At 39.5% G+C, this 26,238-nt stretch overlaps 1 protein-coding gene across 1 annotated transcript in view; it reads right to left on the bottom strand.

The window, feature by feature from the left end:
* Nucleotides 1-5,402: 5,402 nt before the first annotated feature.
* VGLL1 (vestigial like family member 1) overlaps nt 5,403-26,238 on the bottom strand; it is a 98,889-nt gene continuing 78,053 nt past the window's right edge. The window contains 3 exon segments of the mRNA XM_066357890.1: nt 5,403-5,446; nt 9,384-9,478; nt 11,351-11,831. Coding sequence (XP_066213987.1) covers nt 5,403-5,446; nt 9,384-9,478; nt 11,351-11,831 — 620 coding nt within the window.

The following is a 26,238-nucleotide window of genomic DNA, read 5'->3' as shown; positions in this document are numbered from 1 at the left end:
TGAGATATCACCTCACACCAGCCAGAATGGTGCTCATCAACAAAACAACACACAATAAGTGCTGACGAGGATGTGGAGAAAAGGGAACCCTCCTGCACTGCTGGTGGGAATGCAGACTGGTGCAGCCACTGTGGAAAACAGTATGGAGATTCCTTAAAAAACTGAAAATCAAACTGCCTTTTGACCCAGCTATCCCACTTTTAGGAATATACCCCAAGAACACCATGGAACGGCTCTAAAAGGAGAAATGCACCCCCATGTTTGTGGCAGCATTGTTCACAATAGCAAAGATCTGGAAACAGCCCAAGTGTCCATCAGAGGACGAGTGGATTAAAAAGCTTTGGTACATATATACTATGGAATACTATTCAGCCATAAGAAATGATGACATTGGATCATTTACAATAACATGGATGGACCTTGATAACATTATACAGAGTGAAATAAGTAAATCAGAAAAAACTAAGAACTATATGAATCCATACATAGATGAGACATAAAAATGAGACTCAGAGACATGAACAAGAATGTGATGGCAACGGGGGTGGAGGGGTGGGGGGAGGAGGAGGGGGTGAGGAAGGAGAGCGGGGGTGGGGGAGGGGAAGGGCACAAAGAAAACCAGATAGAAGGTGACAGAAGACAATTTGACTTTGAGGGAGGGGTATACAGCACAATCAAATTCAAAATAATCTGGAGATGTTTTCTCTCAACATATGTATCCTGATTTATTAATGTTACTGTATTAAATTTAATTTAAAAAAAAAAGAATAGCTACTACAAGTATAAAGCCAGATATTAAAAAAATAATAAGCGCCTCAACATGTCACATTAGTTTTTTTATTAATTTGTTGTACTAAATTACTTACATTTATTTATAAACAAATTACATAATAAATTTTTTTAAATGTGAAGCCTCTTTTTTTAATTTTTTTTATTTATTCATTTTAGAGAGGAGATGGAGAGACAGAGAGAGAGAGAGAGAGAGGAGTGACAGAGAAAGAGAAGGGGGGAGGAGCTGGAAGCATAAACTCCCATATGTTCCTTGACCAGGCAAGCCCAGGGTTTCGAACCGGCGACCTCAGCATTTCCAGGTTGACGCTTTATCCACTGCGCCACCACAGGTCAGGCACATAATAAAATTTTGTTTACTTAAATGAAAAAAAATATTGCATTTTAGAGGAACACCATGTTGGGCAGAAATGGCCAGGCCATTACATTAGTACACTTATAATGCTCAGACATTGGCAGCAGACTTTTCACAAAGAGCATGGCCTATGCAGATTCTAAGGTACTACTAATAGATGAAAGCACTTGACTGAACACCTTGCTGCTGAATGGCAAATCCATGGCCGCAACAGTTCTTCCTTCTCTTTAGTTCTCCAGATCCTGCTTTCTTCTTTGGGCCTCAATATGGCAACTATTGATAGATCTTGTCATAACTATTACATTTATTTCAAAATATATGTTATTAAAGCTGGAAATGACCTTAGGGATTATCTCATATTACAGATAAAAAAATGCAACCCAGGGTGTGTGTTGGTGTGCACATGCATGTGTGTGTGTGTGTATGTGCCTCATTCAAGATGACACAGCTAACTAGTCAGAGCCAGGACTGGAAACCAGGTGTTCTAACTCTCAGTGCAGGTCTGCAGGACCATTATGAAAACCCTCATTTTGAAAGATTACTGGAGGGTCAGTTTTCACCTAAAAAGTAACTGCAACTGCTGCAAATAGACTCAACTTTCTTCCAAGCATGCAGAATCATCAAACTGAAGAAAAAAAAGAAAAAACAATCAAACTTCTCTTTTAAGATTTTTGATGCTTAATTTAGTCTAAATTTAGTAAATAGTGATGAAACTGTAACCAGGCGTCCCCAAACTACGGCCTGCGGGCCGCAATGCGGCCCCCTAAGGCCATTTATCCAGCCCTCACTGCACTTCTGGAAGGGGCACCTCTTTCATTGGTGGTCAGTGAGAGGACCACTGTATTTGGTAGCCCTCCAATGGTCTGAGGGACAGTGAACTGGCCCCCTGTGTAAAAAGTTTGGAGACCCCTGCGAGTAATCCTTATGAAAATGCTATATAGCCCAGCTCATTTCTATATTCACACTGATCTATAAAAATTCAGTGATATACTATTTTATAATCTTACACACTAAAGGAATTGAAATGGACCATTGCATTATTCCTTCACATTTTGAAAATACAAATGGTTTACAATATTGTTTTCAAGTAATAACGTCAAACTAGGTAAGCAATTATAAAAAGGGCAGAGGTTATTGTTTATATGGCAGAAAGATAACTTATATTCTAGTTAACATTTATTTGTGAAAAGGTTACTTTATTTTCAGTGTTACATGTGATCTGATTTTTGAATGGAAATGCTTAAACACAGGTCTTAACTGTATCTGCAAACATTCTTATTTAAAATTCTAAAAAGACAGTCCTTGCTACTAAAAATGGGGGGGCGGAGATTGTCACTTTCTTTGATTTTTCAGGACAAGAATTCTTCAAATATGGGAGTTAACAGTCCATAAAAACAATTCTTATTTTTCCAGATTGTAAAGTTCAGGAATGGATATGTGTTGGTCTGGGTGGGGAAGGAGGGGTCAGCTGCTGGTGAATCAGTCTATCAAGTCACTTGTCAACTTCTCAAAACTAGAGAAAGATGTGAATGAGTTTTACAAGCTCTAGCTTTGTTGGGCCCCAACTTTCTTGTTTCAAACCTTGATCAATCTGCTAATTCTAAATCCCCCTTTAATGAAAATCTCACAAAATTATAAACTAGGTATGTAGATGGAGCCATGCACACACACAGGGGTCAGCTATACCACCTTTGTGTGTGAATGATGGTGCACATTTGTGTAACTGCAAGAGTAAAACATCAAAGAAGTGCTTTAAAAGTTAGCTTTTTGGAAGTGAGGTGGGAAAGAGAGAAAAAGGATGGGTATAGAAAGCTAGAAATCTAAGTCTGAGATTTTAATTAGGAGTTGATCTGGGAAGGGATTTATCTGTCAAAGGAGCAAGGGTCTCTCCGAGACCAGAGGCTTTTTCTTCCATGTTGATTGAAGTGGAAAAATTGATTACTGTCTTCAGCTTTATTCAAGAGCTTCCACACTGAGGGAAGCTCAGATATTATCAGATTACCCATGCTACATAAGATTCTGGCCCTCTTGGAATCACTCTTCTTTCTTAAATAGCATAGTAAGAGTTTTATTGTGATGGCACATGGTATCTTCTAACAGATGAGTCCTTCTAGAGTGAACCGAGATAAGCACACTTGGATAAATTATGTGTCACAAGTGCTAGAATCAGCCTACACCCTGAATTTTCCCAATCAGAACATGGCTTCTGAAGTAACTTTGAGAGAAAATGTACTAAAAAAATCTTTCTTTTGCTAATCTGGGAAACATATGTAACATACTAGAAAAACTGTGTTTGAGACAGGATTACTGCATTACTGCCAAAGTCACTATCTCACTCACATGGACTGTGATCTACTTTCACAGTAGATGGGAGGGAAAATAATATCTAAGAGCCATCCTGATGTTGAGTATTATGGTGGTAAGAAAAGAGGTCAGAGACAGGGTTTCAGCGCTGACTCTACTCCTTGCTATGTGATCTTAGTGGGCCATTTACCAAGGCTGAGTCTCCATATCCATATGTATTATGTGAAAATAATGCTAATCTCAGGATTATTGGAAGCTTTGTATGGGGTCATGGATGTGAAAGAATTTATAATTAAGAATAACAATCCTGAAAAGTGAAATTTTATTATTCACCCTCTGAGCTGTTATACAAGAACAAGTGAGGTGTGAATGGGAACACTGACAGCAGGGGCTTCCAATATTGTCCCGTGGTAAGTAACAAGTTCACAGTGGACACAAAGCTGTCTACTTCATTAGAGATGAATGAGTTTGGACAAATTTGTCATTTTATCTGGAACAAACTGCAAGGAGTTCCTAATACTATGTCTTGGACCAAGCCTTGCCTTTCACTTATAATTCATCTAAGATACTGTGGGTTATCTACATGGGTGGCCTCAATGGTTGTGTGCTGAAAAGAAGGTTAACTTTCCCAGATGTCACTACCAGTGAAAGAGCTAAAGGAAAAGCTATATTGTTTATGAGAGCCAGGTTGGCCCCTGTGGAAGGCTGCAGTGTGCTGCCAAGGTCCAGATGAATACCAGTAGGGTGTCAGACGCCAGAGTCCTCATCCTCAGAGTGAGGGCAGACAGGAACTCATGAAGCTGCAGCTGAGAAGTGCTCTGGGTATAGAACCTACTCTAGGCCTGCCTTTGAATGAGACAGGATGCTAACTAACTTTCAATAAGTTAGTCCTCAGATTTCTCAGCTTTAGAATTGAAGAATCAAAAGTATTAAGTATTTCATTCATCAGGGCCAGCTTGAGACTTTTTCAGTTTTCTTGCAGACTTTGAAGATGCAGAGAATGTCCAGCCTCAACCCATTCTCAATGGTTTTGCCCACCCCACTTTCATTTTGATTATGGTCAAGGCAAGGCTGAGGTTGGTTACAGTCTGCTTAAGGTTGAAAAGCCTCAGGCTCATTCTGGTATATCTATTTAGTCGTAAAAGTGAGAAAACCTCACAGGATACCGCACAGTCCACCTTGGTGAGGAAGGCCCTGCTAGTGGAGAGTAAGTGGACTGCAATTTCTCAATAGAAGAGGAATAGGGTGGCACAGTGGATGGAGCGTCGGACTGGGATGCGGAGGACCCAGGCGGTGGCGCAGTGGATGGAGCGTCGGACTGGGATGCGGAGGACCCAGGTTTGAGACCCCGATGTTGCCAGCTTGAGCACGGGTTCATCTGGCTTGAGCAAAAAGTTCACCAGCTTGGACCCGAGGTCGCTGGCTTGAGCAGGGGGTTACTCGGTCTGCTGAAGCCCCTCAGTCAAGGCATATATGAGAAAGCAATCAATGAACAACTAAGGTGTCTCAACAAAAAACTGATGATTGATGCTTCTCGTCTCTCTCCATTCCTGTCTGTCTGTCCCTGTCTATCCCTCTCTCTGACTCTCTCTCTGTCACTGTAAAAAATAAAAATAATAATAATAATTTTAAAAAAAGAAGAGGAATAGGTACAGTGGCAGGATGGGATGAGCAAGCAGGTGGACCTCCATATTCCCCACCCCTAAACAATTTTTCTAATGATTTTATATGCTGGGGATTAACTTCACAAGTTTGGAAAACCCTGTCATAAGGTAGAGGTGCCAAGTAAGAGAGTGTACAGTTTTTGGGAGAATGAAAACTTGCTCTACACTCTGTACTCTTTAGTGGCAAAAAGAAAAAAAAAAAGGACACTGCTATCTATAGATCCTATAGAGTCACAGTGGAAAATCATGAGCAGGTTTAGAAACAGAAACTCTCTTTTTTAAACTGAAGTTCAGTAAAAGAACACATCTTTTCTTCTCTATGGAGACTGGCTTTCTGAAAAACAAGATAAATATGATTTGGAAAAAGCTAGCTCTGGGGGTCAAATGAACCCAGGTTTAAACCTTGACCTCACCACTGCCAGCTGCATGACTTTCGGCTAGTTACCTAGCCTACCTGAGCCCCACTTTCTTCCTCTGTTATATGGAGATACTAATGATACCTGCCTCTTAAGATTCGTGAAGGATTAAGTGAGTTAAACATGTGTAAGACTTAGAACAACTGAAGTGGCGGTGTCTTCATCTGTAGTATATATAGTGGAATAACATTGTGGTCATGCTGCAGCTTAAAGACCTTGGGTAACACTAAGGCCTTTGAAGTCAGAAAAAAACTGACTCTGGCACTTACTCACCTTGAGTTTTTGCAAGTTATTTAACCTACCTACACCTCAGAAAAATCTCTCTGACTATCCTTATGGCTGATTACTCTTCTGTTCTACATGGTCACTGTATCATAGGCACCTGATAGCCTGCACAAGGGCACTGGGCCATATGGGAAAAAAAGGGAAATATTCTGTTTTCCTGCTTTTGACAAATATTTATCTAGGGCCTCAAAAAGAGAATCAAATCTGCCAAAATTCCTACTGAAAGGTTCATCTAGTTCACTTTGAAATCAGGTTGATGCTTTGGAATCTATATATTTTACAAAGATGCTTTGTAGTCTTTATATATTTTATATTAATCTGACTTCAAAGTTTATTTTATCCTTTATTTTACTTGCCCATGGAGATATATTGGAAAAAATATTGTTATGAAAGATATCAGAGAGTTTACTGCCTATGTTTTTTTCCAAGATGTTTATGGTTTCATGACTTACATTTAAGTCTTTTATCTATTTTGAGTTTATTTTTGTACATGGTGTAACTAGGTGGTCTAGTTTCATTGTTTTTATGTACCTGTCCAATTTTCCCAACACCATTTATTAAAGAGCATACTCCATTGTATGCTCTTACCTCCTTTGTCAAATATCAATTGAACATAAAGGTATGGTTTATTTCTGAGTTCTCTGTTCTGTTCCATTGATCTGTATGAGTTCTCTGTTCTGTTCCATTGATCTGTATGCCTGTTCTTATGCCAGTAACAAGCTGTTTTGATTACAATGGCCTTGTAGTATAACTTGATATCAGGAAGTGTGATACTTCCCACTTCATTCTTCATTTTCAAGTTTGCTAAGGCTATTCGTGTTTTTTTGGTTCCATATAAATTTTTGAAATATTTTTTATATTTTTGAAGTATATCATTGGTATTTTAATAGGAATTGCATTGAATTTATAGATTGCTTTTATAATTTATTATTTTGATTATGACACTATCAGAGCAGAGAGATAATACCTCTGCCACTTACTGTAATCTCAAGGCAAGTATTTTTACCTCTTTAAAATTCAGTCTTTTCATCTATAAAGTGGAAATATTTATTCTTTCAGTCTGTCTTCATCTACTAAATACCTAAGGTGCCTAAGATATGCTCAGACACATAACACAAGGTTATTGTGGAGACTGAGCAGGATGATGTGTAGGGATATCTGGTCCACAGTGACCTACTCATACATGTTGCTATTATTTTTAGCTTAGAACAATTTAAATATTCAATTTTTCATGAATTCTTTTTTTTTCACAGGGACAGAGAGAGAGTCAGAAAGAGGGATAGAGAGGGACAAACAGACAGGAATGGAGAGAGATGAGAAACATCAATTATCACTTTTTTGTTGTGACACCTTAGTTGTTCATTGATTGCTTTCTCATACGTGCCTTGACCGCGGGCCTTCAGCTGACTGAGTAACCCCTTGCTTGAGCCAGCAACCTTGGGTCCAAGCTGGTGAGCTTTTTGCTCAAACCAGATGAGCCCACGCTCAAGCTGGTGACCTCGGGGTCTTGAACCTGGGTCTTCGCATCCCAGTCCGACGTTCTATCCACTGCGCCACTGGTTGGTCAGGCTAGTTTTTGTGAATTCTAAGGCTCAAAAATTTTTAAAAATGTATATACTTTTAACAAGTACTTAGGGGAACTTATAATCCTAATTTTCATTAATTAGTAGTGGAGTTCAACCCCTTGGGCAGAGACTGTTGGTGAGGCTGGCTCAAACATGCTAAGGCTCTTAAACAAGCCCTAAATCTATTTACTCAATTGGGCATGGCCAGTTAATCACTCAGAGTGCTTTGTGGTTTATTTGTTTGTCTTATACAAAGGATCAAATATAATAATTTGAAATACATTCCTGTGGCACTGCCACAGGTCCTGGGGATATGGTGGCATGTCCCTCAAAGTCTCGACCCTCAAGGAACCCGAGATTGTAATAAGGCTTTTATATTGCCCTCTTGCCTACTCCACACTAGACTGTAAAGTGCCTGAGCTTAGGAGCCATACTGGCAGCTGTTCCTTTTGTTCCTTTTAACTGCACAGCATATAGCACAGCTTGAAGCACAAGGATGTCCTCCAAAAAATCACTTTTTGATGGTTTACTGTGTGCCAGGTTTACGACGTGTACCGTGTGTGTGTGTGTGTGTGTGTGTGTGTGTGTATGTGTGTGTGTTTGTGTTTGGTGGTTTACTTTTCATGACTTACTGTAGCTAAATTTTATTAGGATGTAAACTCAAAGCATTTTCATATAATATCATGTAATCCTCTGCCAGGGTCCAGCCCCAGGGGGAATCCAGAGGTCCCACACGAAGAGATGGCATCGGTGCAAATCGAGAGAGCCAAATTCTTTTTTCTGTTTAGCATTTACTGCCAGGCATCTCTGCCAATGGCTGGTCTAGCTTTATTTTTATACACACACTAAGTTACAATCACATGGTATTCAGAATACATTGATTAATCATTGTTTTTGTTTCACTATGTTTACATATTTCTAGGTAACACTCACACCCTCTGTCTCATTTCCAAAGAAATTACTATGAATCTACAGGGAAAGCATGGTGCTATTATCCCTGTGCCATCAGTGATAGCACACACCCAGAAAAGGGGGGATAGAAGGCCAGATTAATTCAAAAGGTCAAAGGGGGAAGTATCGTTGTGCCTTTTCTCTGCTGTGACTTTGTCAACCAGCAGCCGTTGGTCTTCTTCTGCTATGACCTTGTCAGACAGCCATTGTTGATCTTCTCTGCTGTGACCTTGTCAGCCAGCAGTCGTTGATCGGCTTCCGACAATCCTCACATAAACCCTATGAATTGGACACTATTTTAATCCTCATTTTACAAAGGAGGCAACTAAGGTATGAAGTGGTTAAGAAGTGAGACCAAGTTCCTGAAAGTAGCAAGTAATGAAGTTGCATCTAAATCTAGGCAATTAATATCCTCATGTCATTCTACCCAGATTGTCCTCATTTGTAAGTTTCAAATTGAGTGTGAAGCCCATGGTCCTGGCCTTTGGCATCTGGTATCATGTTCCTTGACTGTAGAGTCCTGGGGTGGCCTTATGTTATAGGCTGAAAATTTTTCAACTGGGAAAAAGCAAGCTAATTTTATGAACTTGTTTATTTTTTAATTTTTTTTTAATTCATTTTAGATAGGAGAGAGAGAGAGAAGGAAGGGAGGAGCCAGAAACATCAACTCTCATATGTCCCTTAAGTAGGCAAGCCCAAGATTTCAAACCAGTGACCTCAGTTTTCCAGATCTACACTTTTTCCACTGTTCCATCACTGGTCAGGTTGAACTTGTTCACTTTCGAGTGCCCTCAGACACCTTAGTTAAATTAACTCAACAGAATTGCTTCTATGTCAGAATAAGAAAATGGTCAAGAATTCTATAAGATACTAAGTGCATGGGCTCTTTGAGACTCAGATGAAACAAATTCTAACTACAAAAAGACTAAATAATGTAAATGAGTGTCTTTTAAGTTGTTAGAGATCTTGGCTTTTATGTTACAAGCTTCTCCTGAAGTTTTTTGTTTTTTCCAGGATAAGAGACATACTATCAAAAGCAGAACCATATACTTACTTCCACTGACTAGGTTGGCACTGGCAGGTCCACAAGCTGAGAGGAAATATTTCTTATCCAGAAAAGAAACATGATTGAAAATGAAATCTCCAAGGCTGGGTGAGAAAGTGCACAGCTGTATACCAGGGTGCCAAAGTCACTGACTCCTCGGTTTTTGAACACCTGGCATATTTTCTCTTAAATGTTACAAAAACAGGGAAACCTTTCTTTTTTTTGTTGTTTTTCTTTGTTTGTTTTTGTTTTTTTGTTTATTGATTGATTTTAGCGAGAGAGGAAGGGAAAGAGAGACAGATAGATAGACGGGAACATCAATCTGTTCCTGTATGTGCTCTGAGTATTAAACTGGCAACTTTTGTGCTCTGTGGACACTTTATCAACTGAGCTATCCAGCCACCATTTTTAAGGCTCCTTGAGCCTTGTTCCTATTTTCTAAGCAGTATTTATGATTAAGGGTTGCTAACTTCCTCAACAGATCCAGAACCATCAGTCACCAATCAATATAATTAATGTTAATGTTAGTAGAAAAGTGAGAAGAGTTTGCAGCAGTCAAGACTTAAGTGGTAAACATTTGAGAATGTGTGTAGAGGTTTGGGGACTAGAATAATGCCTGAGTTATAATTTTGCCATGATGTGTTTGGCATATAATAAATGCTCACTAAGTATTTGCTGAATTGGATTTAAACTGTATACAGCTATGCGTGGGAGGTGATAATTTGAGCCGATAATTTGAGCCATGTCTGTTCTAATCAACTGTTGAAACAGGTCTCTGCTGTGTATATGCACAGGCATACTCACAAACACAGCTGGCCTAATTTTCCCTTTGAATTCAGTAGGAACAGATTGTTGACAAAGTGTATAGGGTGAGAATTTTCATAAATTTCCAAGTGTGACATTTTTATAATTTGTTCTTTTTAAGTAAATGTCTAATCAAACTCTGGAAATGATGAACTGGTATATTAACAAGAAATATTTCTCAACATTTGTATGGAACATGGTGCCTGACTGAAAAAGACTAGGCTGAACAGGCCCGTTGTGTACTATATACTTAGTTCAGACTAAAGGCAGCTTCTAGCAATTTCTTTCCGATACAGGACACAAAAACCACACATATGTATGGACTAGAGAGCTATGAAAACAAATTTATCCAGAGTCCAGAATGCCAGAGGATGCATGCAGACTTGGCCCTATGAAACTATAAAATATATTGTTACCAATATTTCATGTGAAAGGCAAATCTTGTGACGAGTGGGTTGCTCTTTGGTTAAAGTATACACCCAGCCATTTCTTCCCTATTCTTTTACCAAAAAAAAAAGAGTCATTTTGTTTGTTCATTTGTTTGTTTGTTTTTGACAGGTATTTTGCATCTATTAGGCATTAATTAATTATTTTTGAGTGAGTGAGTAAATGAAGTGTTTTAGTTCATTGGGAGGGTGATGGTCAGGGAACAGGCACATAAGGGAAACAGAGCAGGGGGAACCCAGTGTGTAAGTGTAAGCTACATACAGCCAGTCATTTTGATGCTCTCCAGGCAGCAAGGGGGCTGCCTCTACAGTTGGTTTCAAGTTTAATGTGTGGAGCAGATGGCTGTTATAGATTGCCCTTGCTTTGCCTTGTTTTTGACATCATTGTAGGTTGCCAATCTGTTTGGAGGATAGTTTGAGCTTGTAGGTATGCCACCGAATTATTTTACAAATGGATTATTCTGTGGCTCACAGTAAGATAATTGAAGACCTTATAATTTTAACCAGCCATCCATCATTTTTTCTAGGATAAGTGTAAGTCAACAGACTGGATGAATATTCTCGGCCAAATTCATCTGGTTAGCTCTCTATGTAACCCTTTATTCATTAAACTATGAATGTCAACAAAGCCTAGAGAAGATATATAGGACATTTAAGCAGAACACTGTCCCTCAGAAGTCCCATGTCCGTAGTAGTAGCAATTAGTCTTGACACTCTACCTCATACCAATTCACTCTCAAACTCCAACCAATCAGAGGTGAACTTCCAAGTATCTGAAGGCATTTACTTACAGTGGACTGGCCTAAAGGCAGGTTGAAGGGTGATCCTGTGCTTCTGGCTGCCTAGGCAGAGTTGCAATTCTCCTACATGGCAGATTGACAAGGATAGGCTACACATCTCTTTTGTGGGACAATATTTAAGAGGGACTCATATTTGCCATCAGATTGAACCTCTGGAGCCAGGTGCCCATTGCAGAAAGCATGAGGGTATACAGGCTCTGGGGCACCAGGGCTGCCCTGGAAAGAAAAATTCCAGAGCTTGCCAGCATGAAAGGAGAGATTCCCAGTCAGGGTAAGTGAGTACTGATCCATAGTCATGGGATCAAACCCATTCATGCTGCAGCTGACAGCATGATTTGCAAAAGACTACTGGCTGTGGTTTTGCCCACTGAGAAGGAAATGCCACTGATTTGGAGCCATGTCAATATATGGGAAAGAAAGATTTAGAAGATATGTTAGATGTTTATTTGTTATATTCAAAATGGAAGTAACAATTATTTTCTGGTTAATACATACTATATTTTTTTAATGTGAAGAAATGTAGAAAACATTAAAAAATTATTCATCATAATATGCAGAGACCACCACTGCCTACCTTTAGGTATATTTCTTTCTAGGATTTGTTTCTATTCATGTATGCATAGTTTTTCACATGACATTATTTTTAAGGTTGCTTTTGCATCATTAAAATATCACAAATATTCCCCATAGGAATAAATAGAGCCAACATCAGCTTTTTAAATAGCTGCACAGTATTTCATCATTAGGTAGTAATGTGACTAACAAACATGGAATTTGTGGGAAGCTCAGTTATTTCCATTTTTCATTTACATTAACAACTTTGCAATGAGCACCTTTGTATAGATATGCTAGCATCCTTGTGCAACTAATCCCTCAAGGAAACTTTTCTAAAATCGCTTGATTAAAAGTGATTTTGGTTTGGTTTTTGTTGTTATTTGGCTTAATTTTATACCTAGTGTTTTGAGTGCGTAGACTTGGAGGACTCTATAGAACTTTAAAAGGGGCATAACACTTGCCTGTGTTAGTCACTCACACAAGTCTAGGAGTCAAAACCATATTTTGAAGAGGGACTTGGGGCATGAACATTTTAAGAGACTGGACCAAGTTAGCAAAGCAGATGAACCAAGTAAGGATCTAAGCTGGAGTGATTACATGATGGAGTGGCAAAGTGGTTGTTTGGATCTCTTTCTGCAAGAGGAAACTGTTCAAGGTAAATCAGTAACTCAGTTTCCTCTTGCAAAGAATTTTTGGACTGGTTAATGGCGATGAAGGCTCTTATGATCTCAGAGAAACTAATTCTATTGGGTCTGTAATAAATAGTGATTTAATCTCAGTTGTCAAGAAGTCTAGGATAGTTCATGACATAGATGTTTCATGACAGATGTTTTCTCTATTCCCAAAACCCACTCAAGCAAAAAGAGAAGAGGGACTTCTGGCTGGTACTTAAAACTTACAAAAGAAAAAAAATCTAATAAAAGAGGAATGTAGATTTAAACAATAAAATGGCAATAAACAACTACATATCAATAATAACCTTAAATGTAAATGGACTAAATGCTCCAATAAAAAGACATAGAGAAGCTGCATAGATGAGAAAACAGGACTCATACATATGCTGCCTACAAGAAACCCACCTCAAAAAAAATTACACATAGACTGAAAGTAAAGAGATGGAAAAAAGTATTTCATGAAAATGAAAATGAAAAAATAGCTGGGGTAGCAATACTTATATCTGACAAGATGGACTTTAAAACAAAGGCTATAGTAAGAGATAAAGAAGTTCACTACAAGGAGTAAGAAGATGGCAGCGGAGTAGGCGGACACACAGACGCCCAACTCTCAACACCAAACTGGAATACAAATCAATTTAGGAAAAACCAGCATGAAAAACCAACACTGAACTGCAAGAACAGCTCTCAAAAACCAAGGAGCAAAGAGGAAGCCACAATAATCCTGGTAAGGAGTGCCTGAATCTCCTCTGCTTACAGGAACAGAAGGGGGGAGGGGGGAGGCTGAGAGCCCAGAGAGGATTTCACAGAGGAACAAGAGCAGAAACTACTGCTCACAGCCGCTTACCTGGCGACCAGAGAGCAAGGTGGGTTGAAAAACCAGCTTATCTCCCAAGTGGAAAGGACAAGGAGAGGGACAGACTGAAGGGCTAAGGTATGCAAGAAATGAAATAAAAAAGCTGACTCATTCGTGCTGGAGGCGGCCATAGCTGGGGGAGGGACTGAACCTTTCACAAAACAGAGCTGAAGTGCTTCCGGATCAGAGATCTCCGGACATCTATCCAGCTCCAATCAGCGCAACAAGACACAGCTGAAAACAAGAAGTGGGGAGGAGGGGCAGTAACTCAGGTCTCCATGGAGATTTGAGATACACCTCCCCCTACTGAAGCTGAGAAAAAACCCTGCCCCCAGTGAGATTAGTTGGTGGAAGAGACCTTCAGCATCTCAGGTTACACCCACAGCATTCCTGGTTACAGTCTCAAGGAAGCCCCCTGCTGAGATCAGTTAACAAGACTATCACCTGTTAAAGAAACAAACAAATCAAGACATCAAAGCTGCCCAAACCCGAAAGTGGATTACAAATAATAGCTGATACCAACCCAAGAAGACCTAGAAATAACACAATTGAAAACTGGAGACAGACAACATCAAGCCTAGACTCAACCAACTCTACAAATAAAACAACAAAAAAAAAGAAGATAAGAAGACAAAGGAGTGCAATCCAAATGAAACCACAAGAGACACCTTCGAGAGATGAACTGAGTGATATGGAAATAATCAAACTTCCAGATGCGGAGTTCAAAATAATGATTGTAAGGATGCTTAGGGATCTTAGAACAACAATGGAGGGGCAGTTTGAAAACCTAAATAAAGAAATAGCAAGTATAAAAAAGAATCAGTTGGAGACGACAAATACAATATCAGAAATAAAGACCACAATGGAAGGAATTAAAAACAGGATAGATAGAGCAGAGGATCGAATCAGCGAGTTAGAGGACAACTGGAATGAAGGCATGAAAGCAGAGAAGAAAAGAGAAAAAAGACTCAAAAAGTCAGAGGAAACTCTGAGAGAGCTCTGTGACAACATGAAGAGAAATAACATCCGCATCATAGGGGTTCCTAAAGAAGAAGAAAAAGAACAAGGGATAGAGACTTTGTTCAATCATATCATAGCTGAAAACTTCCCTAAATTAATGCAAGAGAAACTCTCACAAGTCCAAGAAGCACAGAGGACTCCATTAAAGAGAAACCCAAAGAAACCTACACCAAGACACATCATAATTAAAATACCAAAGCTAAGCGATAAAGAGAAAATATTAAAAGCTGCAAGAGAAAAAAAAGTTATCACCTACAAAGGAGCCCCCATAAGGATGACATCTGACTTCACAACAGAAACACTTGAGGCCAGAAGGGAATGGCAAGAAATATTCAAAGTAATGCAGAACAAGAACCTACAACCAAGACTACTTTATCCAGCAAGGCTATTGTTTAAAATCGAAGGAGAAATAAAAAGCTTCCCAGACAAAAAACAACTGAAGGAATTCATTACAACCAAACCAATGCTGCAGGAAATATTAAGGGGCCTGGTGTAAATAGATCAAAGTGGGAAAAGAATACAGGAAAAAAAAAAAAGGAATACACCTTTAAAGAAGAAAATGGCAATAAACAACTACATATCAATAATAACCTTAAATGTAAATGGATTAAATGATCCAATCAAAAGACATAGGGTAGCTGCATGGATAAGAAAACAGGACCCATACATATGTTGTCTACAAGAGACACACCTTAGAACAAAAGACACACATAGATTGAAGGTAAAAGGATAAAAAAAACGTTTCATGCAAACAGAAATGAAAAAAAAGATGGGGTAGCAATACTTATATCAGACAAATTGAACTTTAAAACAAAGGATATAGTAAGAGATAAAGAAGGCCACTACATAATGATAAAGGGAGTAATCCAACTGGAAGATATAACTATTATAAATATCTATGCACCTAATATAGGAGCACCCAAATATATAAAACAGACTTTGATGGATTTAAACGGCGAGATCAACAGCAATACTATAATAGTAGGGGATTTCAATACCCCACTAACATCACTAGATAGATCCTCAAGAAAGAAAATTAACAAAGAAACAGCAGACTTATTGGAAACACTAGATCAAGTCAATTTAATAGATATCTTCAGAACCTTTCACCCTAAAGCAGCAGAATATACATTCTTTTCAAGTGCTCATGGTACATTCTCTAGGATAGACCACATGTTAGGGCACAAAAGTGCTGTCAACAAATTTAAGAAGACTGAAATCATATCAAGCACTTTCTCCGATCACAACGGCATTAAACTAGAAATGAATCAGAGCAGAAAAGCTCAAAAATTCTCAAACACATGGAAACTAAATAGCAGGGTGTTAAATAATGAATGGATTAAGAATGAGATCAAAGAAGAAATAAAAAAATTCCTAGAAACGAATGACAATGAGCATACAACAACTCAAAATTTATGGGAAACAGCGAAAGCAGTGCTGAGAAGGAAGTTCATAGCACTACAGACACACTTTCAGAAGCTAAAAAAAGCTCAAATAAACAACTTAACCCTGCATCTAAAAGAACTAGAAAAAGAACAGCAAGTAAAGCCCAAATGTAGTAGAAGGAAGGAAATAATAAAGATCAGAGCAGAAATAAATGACATAGAGGCTAAAGAAACAATACAGAGGATCAATGAAACTAGGAGCTGGTTCTTTGAAAAGGTAAACAAGATTGATGAACCTTTAACTAGACTCACCAAGAAAAAGAGAGAGAGGACTCAAATAAATAAAATTAGAAATGAGAGAGGAGAAATAACAACTGACACAACAGAAATACAAAATATTGTAAGAAAATACTATGAAGAACTGTATGTCAAAAAACTAGACAACCTAGATGAAATGGACAAATTCCTTGAAACATACAATCTTCCAAAAATCAATCTGGAAGAATCAGAAAACCTAAACAGACCGATTACAACAAAGGAGATCAAAACAGTTATCAAAAAACTCCCAACAAAGAAAAGTCCGGGGCTCGATGGCTTCACAACGAAATTCTACCAAATATTCAAAGCAGAACTAACTCTTATCCTTCTCAAACTATTTCAAAAAAGTCAAGAGGAAGGAAGACTTCCAAGCTCCTTTTATGAGGCGAGCAAAATTCTGATTCCAAAACCAGGCAAAGACAACACAACGAATGAAAATTATAGGCCAATATCTCTGATGAATATAGATGCTAAAATCCTCAACAAAATATTAGCAAACCAGATCCAACAATATATGGAAAAAATCATACACCATGATCAAGTGGGATTTATTCTGGGGAGGCAAGGCTGGTACAATATTAGTAAATCAATCAATGTGATTCATTATATAAACAAAAAGAAGGAGAAAAACCATATGATAATTTCAATAGATGCAGAAAAAGCATTTGATAAAATCCAGCACCCATTCATGATCAAAACTCTCAGCAAAGTGGGAATACAGGGAACATACCTACACATGATAAAAGCCATCTATGAGAAACCCACAGCCAACATCATACTCAATGGGCAAAAATTAAAAGCAATCCCCTTAAGATCAGGAACAAGGCAGGGGTGCCCCCTTTCACCACTCTTATTTAACATAGTCCTGGAAGTCCTAGCCACAGCAATCAGACAAGAAGAAGAAATAAAAGGCATTCAAGTTGGAAAAGAAGAAGTAAAACTATCATTATTTGCAGATGATATAATATTGTATATAGAAAACCCTAAAGTCTCAGTCAAAAAACTACTGGACCTGATAAATAAATTCAGCAAAGTGGCAGGATATAAAATCAATACTCAGAAATCAGAAGCATTTTTATACACCAACAATGAACAGTCAGAAAGAGAAATTAAGGAAACAATCCCCTTCACAATTACAACCAAAAAAATAAAGTACCTAGGAGTAAACTTAACCAAGGAGACTAAAGACTTGTACTCGGAAAATTACAAAACATTGATAAAAGAAATCAAGGAAGATACAAACAAGTGGAAACATATACCATGCTCATGGTTAGGAAGAATAAACATCATTAAAATGTGTATATTACCCAAAGCAATCTATAAATTCAATGCAATACCAATGAAAATACCAATGACATACTTCAAAGATATAGAAAACATATTCCAAAAATTTATATGGAACCAAAAGAGTACACAAATAGCCTCAGCAATCTTAAAAAAGAAGAATAAAGTGGGAGGTATCACACTTCCTGATATCAAGTTATACTACAAGGCCGTTGTACTCAAAACAGCCTGGTACTGGCATAAGAACAGGCATATAGATCAATGTAACAGAACAGAGAACCCAGAAATAAACCCACAGTTCTATGGACAACTGATATTTGACAAAGGAGGTAAGGAAATACAATGGAGTAAAGACAGCCTATTTAACAAATGGTGTTGGGAAAATTGGACAGCTACCTGCAAAAAAATGAAACTAGATCACCAGCTTACACCACTCACAAAAATAAACTCAAAATGGATAAAAGACTTGAATGTAGGCCATGGAACCATAAGCATCTTAGAAGAAAACATAGGCAGTAAGCTTTCGGACATCTCTCGGAGCAATATATTTGCTCATTTATCTCCACGGGTAAGTGAAATAAAAGAGAGGATAAACAAATGGGACTATATCAAACTAAAAAGCTTTTGCACAGCTAAAGACAACAAGAACAGAATAAAAAGACAAACTACACAATGGGAGAACATATTTGACAATACGTCTGATAAGGGGTTAATAACCAAAATTTATAAAGAACTTGTAAAACTCAACACCAGGAAGACAAACAACCCAATCCAAAAATGGGCAAAAGAGATGAATAGACACTTCTCCAAAGAGGACATACAGATGGCCAATAGGCATATGAAAAAATGCTCAACATCACTAATCATTAGAGAAATGCAAATTAAAACCACAATGAGATATCACCTCACACCAGTCAGAATGGCGCTTATCAACAAAACAACACAGAATAAGTGCTGGCGAGGATGTGGAGAAAAGGGAACCCTCCTGCACTGCTTGCTGGTGGGAATGCAGACTGGTGCAGCCACTGTGGAAAACAATATGGAGATTCCTCAAAAATCTGAAAATCGAACTGCCTTTTGACCCAGCTATCTCTCTTTTAGGAATATACCCCAAGGACACCATAGAACGGCTCGAAAAGGAGAAATGCACCCGCATGTTTGTGGCAGCATTGTTCACAATAGCGAAGATCTGGAAACAGCCCAAGTGTCCATCAGAGGACGAGTGGATTAAAAAGCTTTGGTACATATATACTATGGAATACTACTCAGCCATAAGAAATGATGACATCGGATCATTTACAATAACATGATGGACCTTGACAACATTATGCGGAGTGAAATAAGTAAATTAGAAAAAAAACTAAGATGAATCCATACATAGAAGCGACATAAAGATGAGACTCAGAGACATGAACAAGAATGTGATGGCAACAGGGGCGGGGGGTTGGGGGAGGGGGGATGGGGTGAAGAAGGAGAGAGGGGTTAGGGGAGGGGAGGGGCACAAAGAAAACCAGATAGAAGGTGACAGAGGACAATTTAACTTTGCGGGAGGGGTATACAGCCCAATCAAATGTCAAAATAATCTAGAGATATTTTCTCTCAACATATGTACCCTGATTTATCAATGTCACTGCATTAAATTTAATACAAATTAAAAAAAATAAAAAAAAGAAGTTCACTACATAATGATAAAGGGAGCAATCCAACAGGATAATATAACCATTATAAATATCTATGCATCTAATATAGGGGCACCTAAATATGTAAAACAGATTTTGATGGACATAAACGGTGAGATCAGCAGCAATACTATAATACTAGGGCATTTCAATGTTAGTGGGGTACAGTAACATCACTGGATAGATCTTCAAGAAAGAAAATGAACAAAGAAACAGAAGGCTTAAAGTATACACTAGATCAACTGGATTTAATAGATAACTTTAGAACCTTTCACCCTAAAGCAGAAGAATATGCATTCTTTTCAAGTGCTCATGGTACATGCTCTAGGATAGACCACACGTTAGGACACCAAAAGAGTGTAAATAAATTTAAGAAGATTGAAATCATATCAAGTATCTTCTCTGATTACAATGGCATAAAACCAGAAATCAACTAAAATAGAAAAACTAAAAGATATTCAAACACTTGGAAAGTAAATTGCATGTTATTAAATAACGAATGGGTTAACAATGAGATCAAGAAAAAAATCAAAAATTTCCTTGAAACAAATGAAAATGAACATACAATAACCAAAATTTATGGGACACAGCAAAAGCAGTACTGAGAGAGGAGTTCATAGCACTACAGGCATACCTTAAGAAGCTAGAAAAAGCTCAAATAAACAACTTAACCCTGCATCTAAAAGAACTAGACAAAGAACAGCAAGTAAAGCCCAGAGGAAGTAGAAGGAAGGAAATAATAAAGATTAGAGTGGAAATAAATGACATAGAGGCTAAAAAAACAATGCAGAGGATTAATGAAACCAAGAGCTGGTTTTTTGAAAAAGTAAACAAGATTGATGAACCTTTAACCAGACTCACAAAAAAAAGAGAGAGAGGACTCAAATAAATAAAATTAGAAATGAGAGTGGAGATGTAACAACTGACACAGCAGAAATACAAAGGATTTTAAAAAACATACTATGAAGAACTGTATGTCCAAAAGTTATAAAACCTAGGAAAAATGAACAAATTCCTTGAAATATATAATCTTTCAAAAATCAATCTGGAAGAATCAGAAAACCTAAACAGACCGATTACAACAAATGAGATTGAAACAGTTATCAAAAAACTCTCAACAAACAAAAACCCTGGGCCAGATTGCTTCACAGGTGATTTCTACCAAATATTCAAAGAAGAACTAACTAATATCTTTTTAAAGCTATTTTTAAAAATTCAAAATGAGGAAAAAATTCAAAGTTCCTTTTATGAGGCAAGCATAATTCTCATTCCCAAACTAGGCAAAGAGAATACAAAGAAAGAAAATTATGGGCCAATATTGTTGATGAGTTTAGATGCTAAAATTCTCAAAAAAATGTTAGCAAACTAGATCCAGCAATACATGAAAAAAATCATACATCATGATCAGGTGGGATTTATTCTGAGGAGGCAAGGCTGCTACAGTATTCTCAAATCAATCAATGTGATTCATCATATAAACAAAAAGAAGGATAAAAATCACATGATAATATCAATAAATGCAGAAAAAGCATTTGATAAAATCCAGCACTCATTTATGATCAAAACTCTCAACAAAGTGGGAATACAAAGGACATACCTCAACATGATAAAGGCCATCTATGACAAACCCACAGCCAATATCATACTCAATGAGAAAAATTAAAAGAAATAGCACTAAGATCAGAAAAAAGGCAGGGGTGCCCCCTTTCACCACTGTTATTTAACATAATTCTGGTAGTCCTAGCCATAGCAATCAGACAAAAAGAAAAAATAAAACATATCCAAATTGGAAAAGAAGAAGTAAAACTATCATTATTTGCTGATGACATGATACTGTACATAGAGAACACTAAAGTCTCAGTCAAAATACTATTGAACCTGATAAATAAATTCAGCAAGGTGACAGGATATAAAGTTAATATTCAGAAATGAGAGGCATTTTTATACACCAACAATGAACTCTCTGAGAGAGAAATTAAGAAAACAATCCCCTTTACTATTGCAACAACAACAAAAAAAAAAAAAACACAAAGTACCTAAGAGTAAATTTAACCAAGGAGATTAAAGACCTGTACCTGGAAAATTATAAAACATTGATAAAAGAAATCAAGGACGGCCCTGGCCGGTTGGCTAAGTGGTAGAGTGTCGGCCTGGCATGCAGAAGTCCCGGGTTCAATTCCCTGCCTGGGCACATAGGAGAAGCACCCATCTGCTTCTCCACCCCTCCCCCTCTCCTTCCTCTCTGTCTCTCTCTTCCCCTCCTGCAGCCGAGACTCCACTGGAGCAAAGATGGCCCCAGGCATTGGGGATGGCTCCTTGGCCTCTGCCCCAGGCGCTAAAGTGGCTCTGGTCGCGGCAGAGCGATGCCCTGGAGGGGCAGAGCATCAACCCCTGGTGGGCAGAGCGTCACCTCCTGGTGGGCGTGCTGGGTGGATCCCAGTTGGGCGCATGCGGGAGTCTGTCTGACTGTCTCTCCCCGTTTCTAGCTTCAGAAAAATACAAAAAAAAAAAAGAAATCAAGGAAGATACAAACAAGTGGAAGCAAATACCATGTTCATGGTTAGGAAGAACAAACATCATTAAAATGTCTATATTACCCAAATCCACTTATAAATTCAATGCAATTCCTATTAAAATACCAATGACAGACTTCAAAGATATAGAAAAATAATCCAAAAATTTATATGGAAACAAAAAAGAACATGAATAGCCTCAGCAATCTTGAAAAGAAAGAATAAAGTGGGAGGTATCACACTTTCTGATATCAAGTTATACTACAAGGCCATTGTACTCAAAACAGCTTGGTACTGGAATAAGAACAGGCATATACACTGAACGGGGGTGAGGTTGCATTTATCAGGGATTTGGCATGGTGTTGGGGCCAACTTGGACTTGGTGAACTTGTTAAGGATACTACTCTTTTATGGATTCTTGCTGTATTGGCTAAGAGTTTGCTTAAAGGCTTTAATCACTGTAAAAAAAATAGAAGACTGGATAAAGAAGATGTGGCACATATACACCATGATATACTATTCAGCCATAAGAAATGATGACATCGGATCACTTACAACAAAATGGTGGGATCTTGGTAACATTATACGGAGTGAAATAAGTAAATCAGAAAAAAAACAAGAACTGCAGGATTCCACACATTGGTGGGACATAAAAACAAGACTAAGAGACATGGACAACAGTGTGGGGGTTACAGGTGGCAAGGGGTGGGAAGGAGGGAGAGGGGGAGGGGGAAGGAGAGGGGCACAAAAGAAAACTAGATAGAAGGTGATGGAGGACAATCTGACTTTGGGTGATGGGTATGCAACATAATTGAATGACAAGATAACCTGGACATGTTTTCTTGGAATATATGTACCCTGATTTATTGATATCATTCCATTAAAATTAATAAACATTTATTTATTTAAAGAAAAGAACAGGCATATAGATCAATGGAACAAAACAGAGAACCCAGGAGATAACATCAGAGTAATGGCGGGGTAAGAAGCGATATCGATAAATCTCCCCCAAAACTCAACAAGATCTTCAACCAGAAACAGAAAAACCTATCCTTGGAGCTTCCAGATGTTTTGCAATACACCTGAAAGTATGGTCGAGCGAAAAAATTGGCTAAATATATAATCAAACCCCAAAGGAAATAGGGAGTAAGAAATGCTCCGCCTTCCTCACTAACCTAAACAGGGTGGCTTTCACTGGGAACTTAGAATATAGAAACTAAGGCAGGCAAAGGGGGTGAATAGATCCAGGCCATGGCACAAACGGCCAAACCAGGCTGTGGCACGGAGATCCAAACCAAGGAAAAATTGTTCCTGTGGCAACCCGGGCAATACAAGCTAACACTTGCGCCAAACCCAGATAAAGAAAGACAAGTGGGGCAGCCATTTTCCCCAATCCCCTGCTTGGTGCATGCAGATAGTGGGCGAGAGATTCTTCCAAAGCCCCGGGACTGGGCGTCCATGTTATCCCACAGAGAGGCAGAGTCAGAGGCCTTTGTGTGGGCCGAAAGCGCAGTCTTCGGACCGCCCCGGCGCCCTTAAAAAGCCGTGCACGGAGAGGGAGGGAGAACTAACTCCAACGCTGGAACTTTTCCGTGCGGGTGGGGGTTTCACTCAGAGGGTGAGGCGGCCGCCCTGATATCCTGGTCTGCACGCGCAGATAGTGAGCGAGAAATTCCTCCAAGTGCCTCGGCAATGTGCGCCCATGTTATCCCACAGAGGAGCAGAGTCAGGGGCCTTTGTGTGGCCCCAAAGCGGAATCTCGAGCCACCCCAGCAACTTGAAAAAGACTAGCACAAGGACGGAGCGAGAGCCAATTCCAACGCTGGAACTTTTCCATGCGGGTGGGGGTTTCACTCAGAGTGTGAGACTTCTGGCCTGATATCCTGGTCTGCACGCACAGATAGTGAGCGAGAGTTTCCTCCAAGTGCCCCGGGAGTGGGCACCTGCCCAAGTTACCGGACAGAGTGGCAGAGCCAGAGGTCCTTGTGTGGGCGGAAGACCCGCCTGATTATGCTAGCAGCTCTGACTGACTGAGCCTTACCCAGAGCCCTGTGCTGAGTGGGAATAGAGTGGGGAGTTGCCAGCTCATTGAGCCTCTTACTATCCAGACAGAGGCTGCAACCACATAGCTGGATTATCAGGCTACTAATTGAGGAAGGAAAGACTAGAAGAAAGGCTCCAGGAACATGGACTCTCTCACTGTCGGAGCGTATAAATGCTAATGAGCCTCAACTGCCAACCAGACTAAAGCACAATACATGACATCACCATAGAGACTTATAAACTGCAAACCTCTACCTGAGCGTGCCAAAGCAGCAGAACCTGGGGTACAGAGTCACCGACCAGGAAGAGGGAGAAAAAAGAAAAAGCAAGAAGATAACCTCTCAAAATCAAGAATAATCTGCAGACTTTATAACCTATCCCATTTTATTGTATTTGTTCGTTTGTTTCTTTTATCTTCATTCTTTTTTTTTTTTAAATAAATTTTTATTTTAATGGGGTGACATCAATAAATCAGGGTACATACATTCAATGAAAACATTTCCAGGTTATCTTGTCATTTAGTTCTGTTGCATACCCATCACCCGAAAAGAGATCATCCTCTGCCACCCTCCATCCAGTTCTCTCTGTACCCCTCCCCCTCCCCCTCTCCCTCCTTCCCTCCCCCCACCCCCCATAGCCACCACACTCCTGTCCATGCCTCCTAGTCTCGCTTTTATGTCCCCCCAATGTATGGAATCTTGCAGTTCCTGTTTTTTTCTGATTCGCTTATTTTACCCTGCACAATGCTACCAAGAGTCCACCATTCCGCTATAAGTGATCCGATGTCACCATTTCTCCTAGCTGAATAATATACCATGATGTATATGTGCCCCACCTTCTTCATCCAGTCCTCTATTTTTTTTTACAGTGATTAAAAGCCTTTAAGCAAACACTTGGCCCATACAGCAAGAATCCCTAAAAGAGTAGTGTCCTAAACATGTTCCCCAAGTCCAAGATGGCCCCATCCCCATGCCAAATCCCTGAAAAATGCAACCCAACCACAGTTCAGTCTGTTAGGAGCTGTCACAGGGAGCAGGAGTCCAGGAAAGTTCCCCACAGGAAAAGTCCGCATGGCACTGGAATTGTTGTCACCATTCTATACTTTGCAGCTCATGTCCAAGTCCCAATGACCGCTGCTTCTAGCTGGTAATGATTCAGGTAGACTGGAAAAAGCCATTTGCAGCATGCGTGGATATGGAGCTTCTGTTCTCCTCTGCCTGGAGAGATGAGACCCGGTTGCTTTTCCCTGGAGCTCTGTGACTGTGGCCTGGTAAAGAGAACCTTGGGATACACTAAGCTGGGTGGCAAAGGTAAATTCATAGTACAAGTTGGCAAAAGGAGGAAAGAGAGCTCTAAATTAGGAGTATGTCCCAGCCTGAAATATGAGTGGGGCATTGAGGTAGGAGGGATAAAGGAAACACTATATATTAAGCAAAGCAGCAGAAAATAGGACTATCAACACCCACAACAGAGATCTTTGAGGGAAGAATAAAAAACCTGACTATTCAGGCAAAATATAGTTAAGTGGCCCTTGTGCGAATGAGATCAGTTTACCTGCTTCTTGGAAGAAATACCCTAGGCTCGTCCACAGTAAAGTAGATGGGGCCCACGGCCCTGGGCACTTTCAGCCTTCAGTGGCAAACCCCAGCTTTCTGGGCAAGGTTAGGTCATAGGTGGCTGGAGCAGGGCTGGAAGAGACTGAACCCTCCCTTAGAGGAGCGAGGGGGAAGCCTACCTTCCAGTGTCCCTGTTTCCTCACAGCAGAGGCGTGTAAGCTTGGCAGGCTTTAGCTCAATGACCTTCCTTTCCACTATTGTAGCAGGACCCAGATGGCATCCTATGAGACCCCTTTGGGGTGTTGGAGCCTTTAAGGGTGTATCCTAAAAGCTGGTAGTTCCCCTGATCTCTATTGGGCTTTTTCTGCCTCTAGGTATCTTAAAAGCCATTCTCAGAAGATCTCGCTGAGGGGTTTGAGGATCCCCATCTGCCTATATAAATCTTTTCCATATATCTGGAGCTATTTGGAAAAAAGACAGAACAGTGTTATCAGCTAGATCTAATAAAGAAGGTAGTAGTTTGCAGGCGAAAATTATTTGGTGTCTCCTGTTCAAAAGAAATGTAATTTTTTTTTTTAAGTAAAAAGCATGATATGGTAGACCCATCGGAGTCATTGGCCTGGTGTGCAGGGTTCCCGGGTTCGATTCTTGGCCAGAGCACACAGGAGAAGCGCCCATCTACCTCTCCACTCCTCCCCCTCTCCTTCCTCTTCATCTCTCTCCTCCCGCCCACAGCCAAGGCTCCACTGGAGCAAATCCACCCTGGGCACTAAGGATGGCCCCATGACCCCCGCCCCAGTCACCAGAATGACTCTGGTCCTAACAGAGCAACACCCCAGATGGGCAGAGCATTCCCCCCCCAGTAGGCATGCCAGGTGGATCCCAGTCAGGCTCATGCAGGAGTCTGTCTGACTGCCTCCCCATCCCCATC

This window comes from Saccopteryx leptura, chromosome X (genome assembly GCF_036850995.1).
Source record: "Saccopteryx leptura isolate mSacLep1 chromosome X, mSacLep1_pri_phased_curated, whole genome shotgun sequence".
NCBI lineage: Eukaryota > Metazoa > Chordata > Mammalia > Chiroptera > Emballonuridae > Saccopteryx > Saccopteryx leptura.
The sequence above is the reverse complement of the archived record's forward strand: the minus strand, read 5'-3'. Positions and strand labels throughout refer to the sequence as shown.